General features: G+C 40.6%; 1 protein-coding gene across 1 annotated transcript; it reads left to right on the top strand.

The window, feature by feature from the left end:
- Nucleotides 1–203: 203 nt before the first annotated feature.
- On the top strand, nucleotides 204–2,904 carry LOC115780584 (PAK4-inhibitor inka2-like). The gene is made up of 3 exons (XM_030729849.1): nucleotides 204–354; nucleotides 475–508; nucleotides 1,833–2,904. The coding sequence occupies exons 2-3, from the start codon at nucleotides 491–493 to the stop codon at nucleotides 2,808–2,810; spliced, it is 996 nt and encodes a 331-aa protein (XP_030585709.1). The 5' UTR covers nucleotides 204–354; nucleotides 475–490; the 3' UTR covers nucleotides 2,811–2,904.
- The last annotated feature ends 13,776 nt before the right edge of the window (nucleotides 2,905–16,680 follow it).

Below are 16,680 nucleotides of genomic sequence, written 5' to 3'. Positions count from 1 at the left end.
TTTACATAAAAACACTGTTTTATAATGAATTGTCTATATGTATTTAAAAAAAAAAAAACTCAATTGAGTTGTGGGGGTGCTGTATTTTACAAAGGTTTTTTTTTCCTGCTGTTTTGCAAATAAGCTCTGCGGGCTTCCTGCGCTCTGATTGGCTCATTCAGACACCAGTCGTTGTAACTGGCTGCGGAGCGCGGAGCTCTAAAAGGAGGCCGAGGGGGCTGAAATTTTCACTCAGCATATCAAGCGACTTGGAGCCGAAAGGACTGACTCCGTGCTGGTGACACTAAAGCCCGCGACACCTTTGAGGGAACCGGGACATTTTCCCTTTAATGGGACGAGGCTGCCACGTTCAAGGTAAGCGTCCTGTCGCCAACTATATTCTTATTATTAACCTTTATGTGACGTTATTTACCTCTTATGAAGGGCTTTAATATCTTTGCGGTGTTGATTTAAACATCATTTTCTTTCCTGCAGGTACTGAGTTTTGCTGATGAAAAGAAAAGAGATGGTAAGTGTTTCTTGTATATTTATTTTATTATGAAAAGTAAACGCCTTTAGTTTGTTCTGAAATCAATCTTTGCACGTGTGGAACGTCTTGAATCGTGAGTTTTCCCTGAACAAAGATAAGCGTTTACCCTGTCCTCACATAAGATGAAGTTTAAATGCTTAACAGGCATTCACTGTTTTGATCAGCAGGATTTCGGATTGTTCGCATGAAAAAATAGTTGTTTGAAACTACTTATACGTGCTGCATTTCCTGCTATGCATCTTTTATACTTCCTCAAATTTCTTGCAGCTGCTTGCAGAGTTATGATTAAAACAAAAATAGGGACAGAAGGTCTTGCAACAGGGTTAAATTTTGTAGTAGACTAGGAAACAAGGGGGTCATACAGGTTCAAAGGTTACTGTACTCACAAGAATCCTGCGTCTACGTTGCAGTTGTCTTGGCTGGTGTTAGATGTGAAGTAGCTAGGAATGAACATGCATTTTTTAGGGTGTCCTTACTATATTTTACCTTTGTATCAACTCAGGCTTTTTATTTTTAACTGAGCTGCAGCTGGAAGTTAAAGCATTCCCCTGAACTTTGTTAAAAAAAAAAAGAAAAAAAAAACATTTTCCAGATAGGAAATCTTAAATTAATTAAATGTTTTTTTTGTTTTTTTGTTTTTTGCTACACCCCTTAACTCCTGCTCTTAAACTCACACTCTGTCACATGATCCCTTACGCCCTGTTTAGTGAACCACCACCATTCACTGGCTGATCCTGACCAATCCGCTCCTCCAGTCAGAGAGGAAACAGGAGTATTACACTGGTGAATTTTATATGCAGGCATGTTGCACCCTTAAAGAGACAGGACCCCTGTAGCTAAATGAAAATCCACAGGGCCTTCTGCTCTTTTTCTGTATTAGTCTAACTGTGCATGAGTACTGATCTCTCTGGAATAACATCTGTCTGGGTTGTCAGCTGAATCACGTCTGAGTCAATCAAATTTGGGCGTTAACTCTAGCTGCTGGTGTGGTTCAGTAAATTAACGGACAAACACATATCATTTGGTTTTGAAATTGGCTCGCTGAAGAACTGCGCTCTTTGAACAGCAGGTCAGCTGACCTTAAAGATTACAATAGGAAAAGATGTTCTTTCATAGGTTGAAATGTACTCCAAACAAGTCTGAGCGTGCCCATAAAGCAATCCCTGTGAACTCTTTATTATTCCCGCCTTATTATTAAAAAGGCTTAGTAATTACCAGTCATCTGCTTTTGTTGTCTTTATGTATGTTCCATAATATGTGATTAATTGCCAGCTTTTAACTCTTTTGTTTTTTTTCTCTGCAGCTTTGCTTACGTGACTCAGGTGACTGCCTACGAGAGCAGATGCAGTATATGATGAGGTCACTGCAAGATTTAAAACAACTGCGGAAAATCTGCCCTGCAACCCGACGCCCCCTCGCTCCCATCAGTGCTCAACTCCCAGCCTTAGCCCACCACTCGGCAGTGGCTCGCGCTTGTCAGCAGCGAGCTTTGCAACGAGAGCAGCGTGCATGTCTGCGGATGTCTGATGCTAGCACGGCCAGTACCTACGACTCTGCCTGCTGCCTGGCTAGTCCTCTGGAGGAGGATGAGGATGACTCGAGCAGCCGGTTGGGGTTCAGACTGGGCTCCCCCTGTAGTCACAAGAGTCTGGAGTTTGATTCAGGCTACTCCGAGGCCTCATGGCAGGATGATGGAGTATTTCTGAGGAGGACGAGGAATGTCCGGGTGTCATCTTCAGCATGCATGCGCACACAAAGATTACCAAGTGGACGTATTCGCCCCAAATCCACCTCTGACGCTTGTCTAGAGACGTGGACATCATTTGAGGTCAGTGACCCAGGGGACTGGACAAACTCTTTATTGACCAGAGGGCGCAACCGCCAACCTCTAGTCTTGGGTGACAACAGCTTTGCAGATCTCATACAGAACTGGATGGACTTGCCAGAATGTCCCGAGCCTACTGATCTGAAGTCAAATTCAAGACCTAGGCTGGGAAAAGGCTTCTTTGTCAACATGAGGAGGAAACTAGCTGGACTGTCTAAGAGTGTGGAGGACAAAGTGAGGATGAGATCCACTGAGTCTTCCCAGGTTAACAGAACTGACAATGCTCCGAAACGTCTGTCCTGTCCGGTTGTGGCAGCACAGCCTAAAGTCCCATTTTTACACCAGTCACACTCCTGCATTAATGAGCTAAATGCGGACTTCTACCAATTTGCAGCTGTCATGAAGTCAGGCAGCCGGCAGCCCATAATCTGCAAAGATATTATCAGCTACATCTGACATTCATTCACTTGAAGCCCTTTACAGACTGAACAATCTTCAGAGTCACTTTATTTTTTTATGACTGTCTCCCACCTTTTAATATTCTGAAAATAAAGATGTTCTCAAAATTCAAACTTATGTACACTTTTCATTGGTTATTTAATATCATTTTGAATTCCCAGAGATATCGGAACACATTTTTTTATTTTAATTAATCTTCTGCCATAGTTATCTCAGTTTCATTAGAGTAAGACGAAGGAGGCTTTAACTGTCCTCTCCTATAAACTAAATGAATGTGGTTTCATTTCTTTTCATTAGAAATAGATGTGTGAGAGGGTGGTTTTAGATGCATGGTTCAGTGCAACTGGGGTATAATTAAAAAAAGATAAATTGATAGCATGTCAAAAATGCAGACCTCTAGTCATTCAAGTATTCTGTTAGATACCACGGGACTCATGTTCTTACTCAACAAAAAGTTCAATACTTTAGAGAGGCTTTAACCAGGACAACAAAGCTATTTACAGGCCAGAATCAGAGGCTGAATCAACACAGAGTGCTGCGTTCCCGATGAGGTAATTCCCCATGTGTCTGCAGTAAGAGGTGAGAGGAGGCGAAGCAGCTGGCTGCAGATGGAGCACACATTTACTCTTCCCCTTCGCTTTATGAAGAAAAACGTCTCGCTAATAGCTCCCTGCCTCATTTAACCTGGGTTTTGCACTTATTGTGATCTGGCCTTACAGGTGGTACCAACTCATCTACACACATTGTTTAATGGTATACTTAATCTTGTGCTCACCATGTAAAGGGGGTGGGGGGTGCTGAGTGGCATATGCACCAAGATAAGCTAACGATCACTTCACCTTTGCCTTTACAAATTCACTTTGCTCATCAATTCAGAGGAGAAACTGCACCAGACCATATAAAGATAAAGAATTTTACCCCAATGGGATTTCCCATGCTCCCTGCTGCAGCCAGACTCACCAATCATGTCTGATATCAAGGACAGGGGAGTGGAGGAAAGAAAGATGGTTCTTACTGGGTGCTGTTTGTCTTGGCCTGTTTATCAAGGTCTCCTGTTGGAATGTCACTGAGGCTCACTGCTGAGCATCCACTTGGGGAGAAAATGAACTCTTATCATAAACCAGTTACAATATTCCCATGATAGCTTCTAAAAGACAGCTGAGCAGAGCATCTTTGCAAACAGAACTTAAACACCTTTTCTGAGCACTCTTTTTGGCTCTTCTGCTGATTCCCTTTTGAGAGCGTGATAGTTCCCAGTGGGGGAGAAGAGGACACAGGAAACAATGGATCCAAGACATTAATCATCTCAATAGCATGTTGCCTCCTGAACACATCCCACTATATGAAGGAGGTGTGGAAGCAGGAACATCTTTTATGTACTTCACAGCATCCGAAGGTGGAAAGGATCACTGGTGCCAGTTTCTTCATGCTGCCTTTTGTTGTACTGATTTAAATAAAAAAGTGTCTGAGAAAAAGTGCGATGAAACTTGGCTTAAATATCTTCCTGACATACACCAGTCCTCATTTGTTCAGCTATGTGGCAAAGAATTGTGTGTGTCATTACACACTTGCTGATTTCAGTTCCTCTTTCTGTAAGCGTGTCACCATTGCTACTTTAACGGCTTTAGAGGTACACCATTCACTGGGCACAGAGATAAGGCTGCTTCTGGAGAAGAGGGTACATTTAAATAACTTCACTTTCAAATGTTAAAGTACAAAAAAAAATGACTGCCACCCACATTCTGCTTATGGGAAGTTAGACTCTGTTACTAACAGTTGCCATAAACAATATTCATGAACTTGGCACACAAGATGGTCTTGGGCAGATCTGTTGAAGCATCAGACGCTTACAGGGTGGCCCAGTCTAACAAAGTGGACACAAAACATATTTCCTCCTAATTAAAAGTTTAGCTGGGAATTTCATTTCGGGTCCTCACTGGGAGTTCCTGGTGCCGCTGTGCGCATGAAATCATGTTCACTAATCCCTCACACCCATCACACATGTTGTAATTATCCCTTCAGTAAATAAAAGGAGTAGATGGCCGATGTGCAAAAAAAATTTGCCAAACTCCTCAGCCATGTAATTCTTTTGTGTTGCCATACACAGGCTCATATGAAAGCTGCTAGATGAACATCCACATGGTAGCTAGGCATTTTTTTTTCAGGATGATTGCACTGTCTACTTTATACGATCTTTAAATGCACCTCTCTTTTAGTGCTTCTGTGCTGTGGGGCAGGTTTGTGCTGCTAACTCTGGATATTCTATGGGCCAGTAAGATGTCACCTCATTAAATTGCTCTTTTAGGATTAATTATTGTTTTTTCTTTTTTGTTGTTGTTGTTGTTGTGGTTTTTTTCTTGTTTATGCTGTCTTTACATTTTACATTCGATCATCAAAATACAGTTAACAGTTACTCAGGTTATATAGGTTGTCCTGGGTGTAGGCAGGATAGTGAACTCAGTATGTGTCCATTAACAAGAATTAGAACAAGTAGAGCCAGTAGAGCTTCCCATTTCCCTTCAGGTGACTCTTGTTTTTGGATGGCATTAAACAACTAAATAACTAGAAACTTGGAATTTCTTCAATTTGCTTCCCAGTTCTGTCAAAGTATGTTTTTCTCATTTGCTTTTTCAGCTAATTTAGAATAAAAACGATGTTGTTTTACCTTGTTCATCACACTGCTGCTGACAGTTAATGTAATGCAGATCCAAATCAGTGTGAAACCTACAGTGTGAGACAGTGTTACTTGGAAATAGGAAAATGAAATTGCATAATTTAGCAGGTTTTTCCCCATTGGGCCATTTTTTTTTTCATTTTGCAACAGGCAACTTGGCATCACGTGTTCCTTCTATAGTTTTCATTCAAGAGAAAGCAAACTGCCTGAGTGGATTGGGGGTTTGCTTTCACAGCATCAAAATATTGGGATATCAGGTGACAGATAGTAAAGCTAATGTTGACAATTTACGCTGGATTCTGGATGAATTCCAAGAAACTGACTCACCGAGCCGTTTGAGCAACCCACAGTTTCTGGGTTCCATGTTTCAGAGAAACGGAAAGCGTAGTGTTATAGATGCCTTCAGGGGAAATGAGTTTAACTGTCTAACATGATTTTGCAGAGGTTCATCAAATGAATGTGAAACGGTGTGCAGAATGAAATATTTCAGTTATGTGTTGGACAGATGCCCAGCAGCTTCTATCATCAAACCAGACACTGAATAAAGTCGCTGTGCTACAGATCGAGGAAAATGACAAGTACCAGTTTAAAACTTTATCTTGCCTGTACTGAAGAGGGACTGCTCTTGTGTAACAAATGCAGGGTCTTCCTATTAACCTATCAGGACTGGGACAGGAAGTGAAGAGTGAGAGCTGTTTAGCCTGCAGTCTGGCAAAGAATGACTGTGATTAATGTACTTTCCTTTTTTTCTGATGGGTCGACAAAACCAAAGGAACATTCAATTTAATACTGGATCTTCATTCATAAGCTAGTGGGGAGATTCCACTCATTGTGAGCAGACAGTACTCCCACTAATGTGGTCATTATTAAAAGATAATTTCAAAGGTTGCTAGTTTATTGCTGTTCCTGGTCTGATAATGATGTGTTAACAATATACCAACTTCTGCCTGCAGAGCCCTGTGACTGAGTCAAGAGTTACTAATTCTTAATAATAATAATTTTGATAATCCCAAATATACATATTTGAATTTCAAGCCCTTGAGAACATTGTCACCCTTTTTGTGTAAGATCAGGCAATCAGACAAGCTTTATTTAGGAGTCATGCAGCTGCTATTCATGACTGGTCTTTTAGGTTCATGGGAATCATAACAGTTGAGATGACACAGTTCAAGTATCCCAGGAGGCTTTGCATTGGTTCTCATAACCAAATAGGACCCCTTAGGTCAGACCCTACTTCCTCTGTTCAGAAGAACACATGGCTTTGCAAGCAATCCCACAATGCCATAGTATAAGTAAATGCCTCATTAGGAGCTAAAATGCCAGACTGATTTCTTCTTATATCTGATGGTTTAATGCTTTATCAGTATCAGGTCAGTTTTTTTTATGTGTTCCCACATGAGGTAAAATTTTTTCTGTAACCTGTGCAGATACAAAAATCTTTATAAAAGCTCAGTTTTTCCTCATTGCAGGAAATCAGTGATAACGGTCCTGCTATTCATCAATTTCTGCCATATTACAAGGGATTGCTCTTGGCTGTTTTGCTGATTTTTAGGCTTGAATAAACAAACACCATCTCTGGAATGTAGTGGCATATTTTTTTTTCTTGATCTATTCTTGCCTTGAGGTTGCTGTACGTGTCAGTGCAGATTTGCCTGAGCTTGTTTAACTTTGTGTCCTATTCACCCACATTTGGCACAGGGACATGAGAAATGGGCCACTGCAGAGCATGTTGCATGCATATTTGCAAAGCAGAGCCTTCTGCCTGAAAACGTGTTGTCTCCATGCTCTGACATGGAAAAACACCACAGAAGAGAATGGAAAAAAAAACTCTCTCTGGAGACAATTAATGGTTTTTCTTTTTTTTTTTCTTCTTTTTTTTTTTTGCAGAACCTCACGTTTCAGCACTCCCATAAAGCAATTTCCCTTTCATTAAGACAGGACCCACAAGGTCCAAAATTGCCTTTTCCAGTGTCCACTTGGAAAAGATTTTGTTTGTTTACATTTCCAAATAGAGGCTGGTGCTCTCTTCGCAACTACAGTATAGTGGAAACACGCTACCAATAAATAACACAAAGGAGACTCTCCAAAGCTTGCAGAAGATGCCAAAGCCACAAATTCTCTACATTCTTTCACGCTTTTGCTTTTGGAGGATACAAGTGTGAGAGTGTCTGCGGGCATTCAGAGCCCATTCACAGCCACATGACCTAATGTGGGTTAGCCAGGGCATTAACTCTAACATCCCAGCTAAGTCAAACACACACTTTCACTGCCAAACTCAACTATTCACACTCACATGCACACAAACATTGTTACATAGTTTACCTTTGATTCAACAGGGACAGAAGGCTACAGGCAAGAAACCAGCAACTCCTCTGGAGAGCTCAGCTGAACCCAGAAACCACAAAGATGCTCTATTTTTGCAAAGCAAACAGTTTTTTAAATTCTCTGCCTGACATAATTGCAGTAATCCAGTATGAAAAAACATACACTATAAGTTGTATGGCTACGCACACACATATATAAATATATATAAAAAATATCTTTTTTTGATCCCTGCTGGGAAACTGAGTTAGTGCATATAATTCATATTGAGTATTCAGAGCAGTGAGCAGCCATATTCAGGGACCAACTTCAGCTCAAAGCCATTGCCTTGGCCGCAGTGCTAACCATAGTCAAACTGTGCTGACCAAAGCAACTATTGTTTTCTAATTTTAGGCCATAATAGAGCCCATTTAACACAAAGGAATCTGCATGTAACCTTGCGTGGGCCACACTGTGGGCTTTAAATGACATGGTTAACAAGTCGCCCATTTTTGACTCCTTAATTTTCAACTTGAAGTGTTTCATGTGACTTACATACAAAGCATAGTGAGGCAATGGAATCTCTATCTTGCCCAACTATTGCAGACACAGGAAGCAGCAGGAGCAGTGAGGGAGAGTTGGCTTGTGGTCAGATAAACTTAAGCTGTAGAGAGACAAGAAGAGGTGATGGAAGAAAGATTCAACTTGTACTATAAAGAAGAAAAAGAAGGCAAGGAGCAAAATGCTAATGAGGAATTAAATACAAGAATAAATGAGAGGTTTGTGAATCAAACTGCAATAAAAAGCCCTGTTAGGGAAGCAAGAAGTGTCTGGGAGTGAGAAGAGTAATTAGAATGCAAGCTCAATGAGACAGTCGGTCATTCTGTTGAGCAGGAAACTGAGGTCAGAAGAGCGACCTTGATAAGTTGTCTTCCTGCGGCGCTCCACAGCATGGTTTCGCCACTAACTGTCCCTCCACAGAAAACCCTCATTGGATGGTTGCACAATGGAGTCCTTCTCCAGTCTTAAGATGTGCTACACTGATGAGACAAACAGAAAGCAGACATTGTGTGGTCTCAAAGATCTCTCAGTCTCCCGCTTCCTCCCACTCTTTTTTTCCCCTCTGACATTTTCACTTCCTGCTGCCATCCTCTAACTCATCTTCATTCTTTGATTTGTCATTCAGAGTTCACTTTAATTAAAATAAAATTTGTAGTTTAACTACCAGCACAGACCCCTGCAGGTATTTGTTAGTAAAATGTGCCATTTGTTTGTGCAGACTGTGCTTCACTGTTCCATTGAGCCAGCTGGTCATGGCTGATTTGCTCTCATACTGTTTTGGTTATGGATAATTTGTTATGATGGCTGAACTTATTTAGTGACCTCTTGTCCTGATGTATGCCAGAGCAGGCTGAGTGTAAATAGAAATGTTGAGGAAAAATGAGAGAAAATGTCTGTGGGGGTCATGCAGTCACACACAAATAGTGATCATGGCACTTCATGGGTTGTTTGTTTACATTCTCAAAGATTTATTTCTAATACACTGGAGTAAAGAAACACTGTGGATGACTGAATGCTAACCCCAATGTTAACCTCATTTTGAAAGAATCTGGCCATCTTGGACCACTTTAACCAACATGGTTTCCATCCATTAAAAACAGATGCTGATGCAGTCAAGGACCTTCACCAATTTCTTTGAAAATGCTCCACCACTGTTTGTAAAGCCATAGGTGAGGTAGATGGCATTTTATAAAAGTTGAAAAAGTCTACTCAGATAGCAGCTTTACATAACCCGAACTCAAATCATGTGTCATAGAAGATCAGCTGGATTGAACGTGGGTAAAAGGGTGCATCATCATGTGGTTAAAATGAACGTCAGAGGCTAAAGTAATCTGATCATGTGAGAGGCTAGATGCCTGCCTTTTGGATGCAGTAATAAGAAACAACGCTGTTCAAAGTTCTTGCATGTTTCATGGAAACAAAGATAATTTTTTTGCATGGCCTCTTTCCTTTTGGTTCAACATGCCTTGAAAATCTCTATTTATGTTAGACACACACACACACACACACACACACACACACACACACACACACACACACACACACACACACACACACACACACACACACACACACACACACTCGCACATGCACACGTACACATGTTTCCCCCCTCCCGCTTCTTTGCCATGATGATTGATACCACTTTTCTGTCTGTCCACTACAGATAAATCTACCGCCAGGAGTCAGATAACGCTGACTGACAGCAGCTTTCACATTACCCCATGGAGCTGCATGGAAGAACACAAATGTCCCACATTGTTGAACATTAAATGGTCGTTAACCAGCCTGCTCCCAAAGTCCATGGGATGCGTGATTGGTCCCATGTGAGAACAGTGGTGATAACTGTGCAGCTCACAGTATGAGCAGGGATCATGTGTCCTGCCTCCTTTACTTGCATGGGCTGAACATGGTTCTCGATCAGCAGTGCGCTGGCAGACCGCAGGGAGCTACGGACAGCCTGTCTACCTGCAGAGAGCGTTTGCTACCCTTGCTTGCACTGTTGTTGGTCCGCCAGCCAGCTGTGGAGAGGAGTGTAGCTGTAACATACAAAGACCTGAAGTGAAGCAGAGTGTTAAAAACAAGGAAAACTGTCTATTGCAGCCACTGTCTGTCCTTTACATGCTGCATTTTTTTTTTTAATCTTTGATTTTTTTCATGTTTCTCTCTTTCCTGATGAACAGCACTGTCGCTAACTTCACTGTTCTGACCCATGTAGCCACTTACAATGGAAGTGTATGAGAACTCAGTCACTTTTGCAACCATTCTCATGTGCCCACTCCAGGAACTGCAGTTTTTGGCAAGTTATTTTTTTGCATGTCCAGGTAGAGTCTCTTACTAAATTTTGCACAGCAGTATTTTCTAGTATGTTCTAACGCTAAAAGTCCAAAAATAACAAGAAAAGCCAATCAGCACCTGTAAAGATGACATTTTAAAACATTACATCACTATTCTAGAGAAACAGAAGTGTAAACATGTCACACTGTGGTGATGGGCATAACTGATGGCTGCCTACAGGAGGTTTATATTTATTTAAATCAAATAATTATAAAAACATGCTATCAATCAAGAGTTAGTATATTTCCTAACATTTCTGGTATACCAGACTTTTATAAAGTATGGTAGAACCTATAAAGCTCTCTAACCCTATTCTACATTTGCAGATTCTGTATTTTAGGCAGCTTTACATTCAGAAAACGAGGTGGTTACCTGGTGTATAAATTTTTAATAAATTGTCATACGTGATATTTGAAAAGTAAAATCCCCTGTCTGGCAGAGAGGCACGTTCTCCTCATGGCCCCTGTGTCAACACAGCCCAGAGGAGGTGGGCTACTGCACCAGATGGCTGCCTGCAGCACCTGGACTACTGTTGATTTTAAACAAAGCTGTCAGTCTTAATGCAGACCGCATGACTGGGTGAACGCTTCAGTACGACTGATGGAGTCAAATATTAAACTCAGAGTCGTTACCCCCTCTTACTCCCACTCAGAAAAACACTGCATACACTGTGCTGTTCCAACTAAATTTATTAAATTTATTTTCATTGCTGTAAATCTACTTTTCATTTTCCTTTGTCCTCAAACTTCAGTGGATGATCGTTATTACCATTTAATTTGTATTAGGTCTACTCAGGTTTTTAATTTTTTTCATTTAGCCATCCCTTCATTTATTTTGTCTGAGAAGTTTATCATAAAGGTTCATTCTTGTCTCAGGATTTGAGGTGCAATTTCAGCTAAGGAAAAAAGCTGGTACTGTACATGGAACTTGTGACTGTTTAGTCAAAGGATTACAAAAATTTACAAAATTTCACAAAAAATTTTAAATGCCCATCAACTATTTAGTTTGCTTGTCCTTTTTATGAGAATCTGCCTAGTCTTTTTAGTAATCTTTAATTTATAGGCAATGCTCTGCAAGTTATTTTAAAGTTATTGCGAGTAATATTTTAAGTGCGTTTAACCATCCTTTCCAACTTTGGATCATATGGGGCTGGAGCCCATCCCAGCTCTCATAGAATGAGAAGCAGAGCTCACACTGGATGGGCTGCAGGTCTATCACAGGGCTAACACAGAGAGGCAGAAGGCCATTCACACATCTGTGGTCAATTTAGAATTTAGATTAAATTCAATTTAGAAGCAATAAAGCAAATCACCAGTTACTGAGGATGTCTTTGGGTTATGGGAGGAAAGGGGGAGCACCTTGATGCAAACTGTGTAGTTTGAACCTAGAATCACTTAGAACCCAGAACTCTGAGAGGACAGTGATAAACGCTGCATTGCTGTGTTCAAACAGCATAAGTGAAATTTGAAAAGGGTAAAAGCACACCCACAAACAGTGTCTTAGGCAATACTATGCAAAAGTCTTAAGCCACCCCTTATTTCTTTTTATTTTGCTTCCAAGAAGCCAGACTTTCCTGTAAATTTTTAGAGGTCTTGTGCAACAGCTGTCCAGGCTTTCAGAAGGTCTTTCAAATGTTTTCTTTGCACACTGGCTGCATTTTACTCATTGCCAGTCCAGTCCCTGCACCTACTTTTTTTCTGAGGAGTTGTTTATCTTGTTTGTTAAGTCACTCAACGCTGACCTTTGACTCATTAATGCATAAAAAAGAAACCTAACTTAAGGGACGAACCAGTGTGGTGTCTACACACAGACAACTAAGCAACTTGACTTTCAAGCTCGTTAGAATTGCACAAACCCTGTTTTTTGTTTTATATATTGTATTTCCATGTTTGTTGGCACATGTTTCAATGAATTGTTGTGGTATTTCCCATTTTCCCAGCAAAACACAAGGAAATAAGGGGTGGCTGAAGATGATTGCACAGTACTGTGCGTTTGTCAACAACAACCAGTCTCACAGTTTAATAACCAGAATTTCAAGCTGTAGCTGCCTTTGCCTTAGAATTTAGACATGATCGGTTAGCTGAGTCAACGGCGCACAAAAAATGAGACAGGTTGGGTGACATGTAGGTGACAAAGAACTTCAACTGTTTAGTTTATGTGCAGTTACTCTAAGAGAATGATCACTTTCATTTTTAGCCAGCTTTGGTTTGTAAATGGACTGCAAAGAGTGATCAATTATATCAAACCAGATACTTTAATGAGAGTCACATTTTTGTGAAAGACAGCAGCATGTAGTCATGGGATGACTTTTGCAGGCTAATTTAATAGAGATGTTAACCCTGCCTGGAAAGACTATCATATGATAACCACTTGCAGTATAGTCCAAGACACTTTGATGAGAATATAATATGTGCTTTATTGAGTTTATCCAGAAATGTTTGTTGACAAATTTGCCAATTATAACATGGCTCCAAAGGAGGTCATTGCTCAGCAGTAGGCAGTTCAGTTGTAATATTCAGCCACCATTCAGTTATTAGCGGGAATAAAACAGGCGTTGGCTGTAAAATGAGAAATATTCAGGATATTCAATGGCCTAAAGGCCTCTCAACCAAACCGCCACTGCTGATCAGGCTTAAAATAACTTTCTGTCCCTCCTGTACCTGTTGCCACACCTTCTGCCCCTTAGAAAGGATGTGAATGGCAGGATAACAGAAGATTTGATTTGGATGATGACTCAGGAAATGGGATGGATCACTGTTACACGCAAGGCAGAGCAATATGGGAACTCTTGAGATCTCCTTAGACCGGCTAAACCAGCCTTGTAGTGAGAGGAAAAAACAAGCTGGATGGAACTTGGGAAAAACTTACTGGTATTTGTCGCGTCAAAAGGTTGATGCATTGCAGGAAGGGAACATCCGTGTTCACCTGCCAATATTGTTGATCCCCTTTCTGTGTGAAATTTCTCAGTAACACCTCAAGTGGCTCACCATGAAATTTTGCTTTATACTTTCAATTTCCCCTCATTTGATGCAATGTTTTCATGGTTATATAATTACAAAAAAAAAAAAAAACCCAACACATTGAGTATTTAGTCAACTTTCATAACAAACAGGCAATTCTATTCATGCATAATTACTTTAAATGTCTTTCCCAAACCTTAACTAGCACTGCTAAGCATCTCAAGGTCCTAGCATTCGTAGTCCAAGGGTGTTTTAAGATCTTTGGAGACCCAAATCTACATATTGTAGCCTTGCATTCAGCTGCAGACACTGTCAAAAATACACCATATTCAATATTCAAGGTTCTTTATTGTCATTTCTGCAGTTGTAAGGTACAACAGAAATGAAAAGGTATTTCAGCTGGAATGAGGCAGTGCAAATAAAGTTAAAAACAATTTAACTAAAAACATATAAATATACTAAGATATAAAAACTGCAGTTGAAGTGCAATTAAGATTGTGCAAAACAAGAATTGTGCAAATGTTCAAAGAAATTCCATGGTCACCGTTTGTTTAGTGCTCTCACAGCCTGTGGGAAGAAGCTGTTGAAACGTCTGCTGGATCTACAGCTGATGCTCCTGAACCTTCTCCCAGGTGGCAGCAAGGAGAACAGGCTGGGAGATGGGTGGTAAGGGGCTTTTACTATATCTGACAACCTTGATTGCAAAATACCTCCAAATAGTATCTAATCACAAAACACAAGCGTATTGTGTTATAGTATTCGCCCACCCATCCAACATCATATTAAACCCTATGGATTAAGAATGGGATGTCACTCAAGTTCATACGCGTGTGAAGGCAGACGAGCCAATACTTTTGGCAATATAGTGTATCTAAAACAACCATGGATGACAGAACAGTTTTGTGATAAAGTGAAACCAAAGGTTCTGTGGATGGATAGCAACACTGTTGTCAAAAAAGCTGTTGGTCTTTTGGAGGACAGAGTCTGTCTCTCTAGCCTGTCCACAACCAGAGACACCAACGTAGGACTGTAAATCCCACCTACCAGCAACTCTAACCCAAACCAAAGCCTAAACTTGAACTAACCAAGTATGATTGAGGTGTGAATGAATAGTGCATGAAATTGTAAAGCGTCTTTGAGTACCTTGAAAAGTGCTATATAAGTTTAATGTATTATTATTATTATCATTATTATTATTATTATTACTAATCTAACCATAAAACCCCACAACCTGCCTTTGAATAGATGTGATGGAGTGAGAGGTGGCCCAATGTCCTCACTTTCCTAAAATGTGCTCACTAAGATGGTGCAAAGCTCAATATGGCCCTCATAAAATTAGTTGTACAGGGGCACACAGATCCAATAAGCTCGGTGATGCTGACCACTTTATGACCACAGAGTTTGTGGTGACCCGAGGCACCACAGCGTCTGTGTAGCTGCAGGGCGGACCACTACAGCCACTTTAACATCTGACACAGGCTGACTACTGTGTTGCTAATTACTGTGGCATTGAGCTCTGTCACCTCTGTGGCCCCTGGTGACTTGTGACAACCCACCCTACTCACAGACATCACCCCTCCCCCAAACACTGCATGTGATTTCACACGTGATCATTTTTGACTTGCCAAGATAAAAAGAAATTAGCGACACTGCATGAATAAAAAAACTCTCTGGCTATCTGAAATACTATATATATACACACACACACCCACACTTACATTTCATCATCACTCATAAGATTCTGCTTATCAGTTCAAATACGAGAACTCATTCATCTCTGTATCATCTTAGTCACATAAACACTCAGCAATCTCATCAGGAGATAATTTCTCTTCCATTTTTGTTTTTTGTTCTGCCATTTGACCGCCTGTATTTGAATACAAACTTACATCAGCAACACTAGTACAAATAAACCTCAGCTAATGCCTGTATTTACACAGTGAAATCAGGCGGTGCTCTTAGCTGGCTTTAAGCTGCTCTGCAGGGCTGAGTAGCGCTGCATTTCTCTCGGCACAGATGAAACACATCTGGGCAACATCAGTTTTCCTGGTAAACTTGCAAGTATGCTGTGTTTTTACTGCAAATTAGGTGGAATCAGGACACAAATGGGCTTTCCTGGTTCCATGGATATTTTGCAGTTATGCTGCTAAATCATGGGTGTACAATAATTATCCCTGTGTTTATTTAGTGAAATAGTTCAACATTTTGGGAAATCCCCTTGTTTAAATGAGAAGATCGATACTACTTTCATGTCTGTATTCTAAGTGTTGAAACTCCAGCCTGCAGCCTTTTTTTTTCTTACACTGTAGAAAAAAATTAACATTTCCACTATGACATCGCTCAGTTTGTGGACCATTGATTTAAAAGCCTTGAGTTAAGCAAGTCGACTGTCACCTTCGGAATTTTTGGAATGGGATGTTAAATTTGGCAATGAAAAAAAACCAAAAACCTTATACCTACATGAAATTACTGGAGAAACTGAAGACAGCTGGACTTTCTTCTCTTTGCAGTAATGGCTAGCTGTCGCCTTTGTTTCTAGTTTTTTATGCTAAACTAAACTAACTGGCTTTTGGCTGTAGCTGCATATTTAGAGTGGTGGTGGTGTTACGTGGCTCTGTCCCACAGTGTTGCAGTTTTACCTTCAAAATAAACTATATTGAAAAGTATATATATTTTAACCTACCTCCTGCCACCCCAATCTACAGTCAACAATACAGATGCCCAGCAAACATGCCCATGCTGTGGGGCTGTGTGGGCAGGACAAACCCGCACTTATCCCACAGCAGTTTTGCCTCTTGAGGCCCCTATATGTGTTTTCTGTGCATCTGAAATTTCATGTGGGGTGGGGGATGGTGTGGTGGTCTTAATGCAGGCTAGCTGATGTGGACCCCCTAGTAATTTTGCCCTTTTGGGTCTCCAAAATTCTGTGGGTGCCCCATAGTGGGCTTGTTCACATTGTATTTTGTATTATACTACTTATTTGTTTTAATTTGCTTTATTTGCTCTATGTCTGTACATGTTATATGTGAGTAAT

The sequence above is a fragment of the Archocentrus centrarchus genome, chromosome 5, assembly GCF_007364275.1.
Source record: "Archocentrus centrarchus isolate MPI-CPG fArcCen1 chromosome 5, fArcCen1, whole genome shotgun sequence".
NCBI classification, from domain to species: domain Eukaryota; kingdom Metazoa; phylum Chordata; class Actinopteri; order Cichliformes; family Cichlidae; genus Archocentrus; species Archocentrus centrarchus.
The sequence above is the reverse complement of the archived record's forward strand: the minus strand, read 5'-3'. Positions and strand labels throughout refer to the sequence as shown.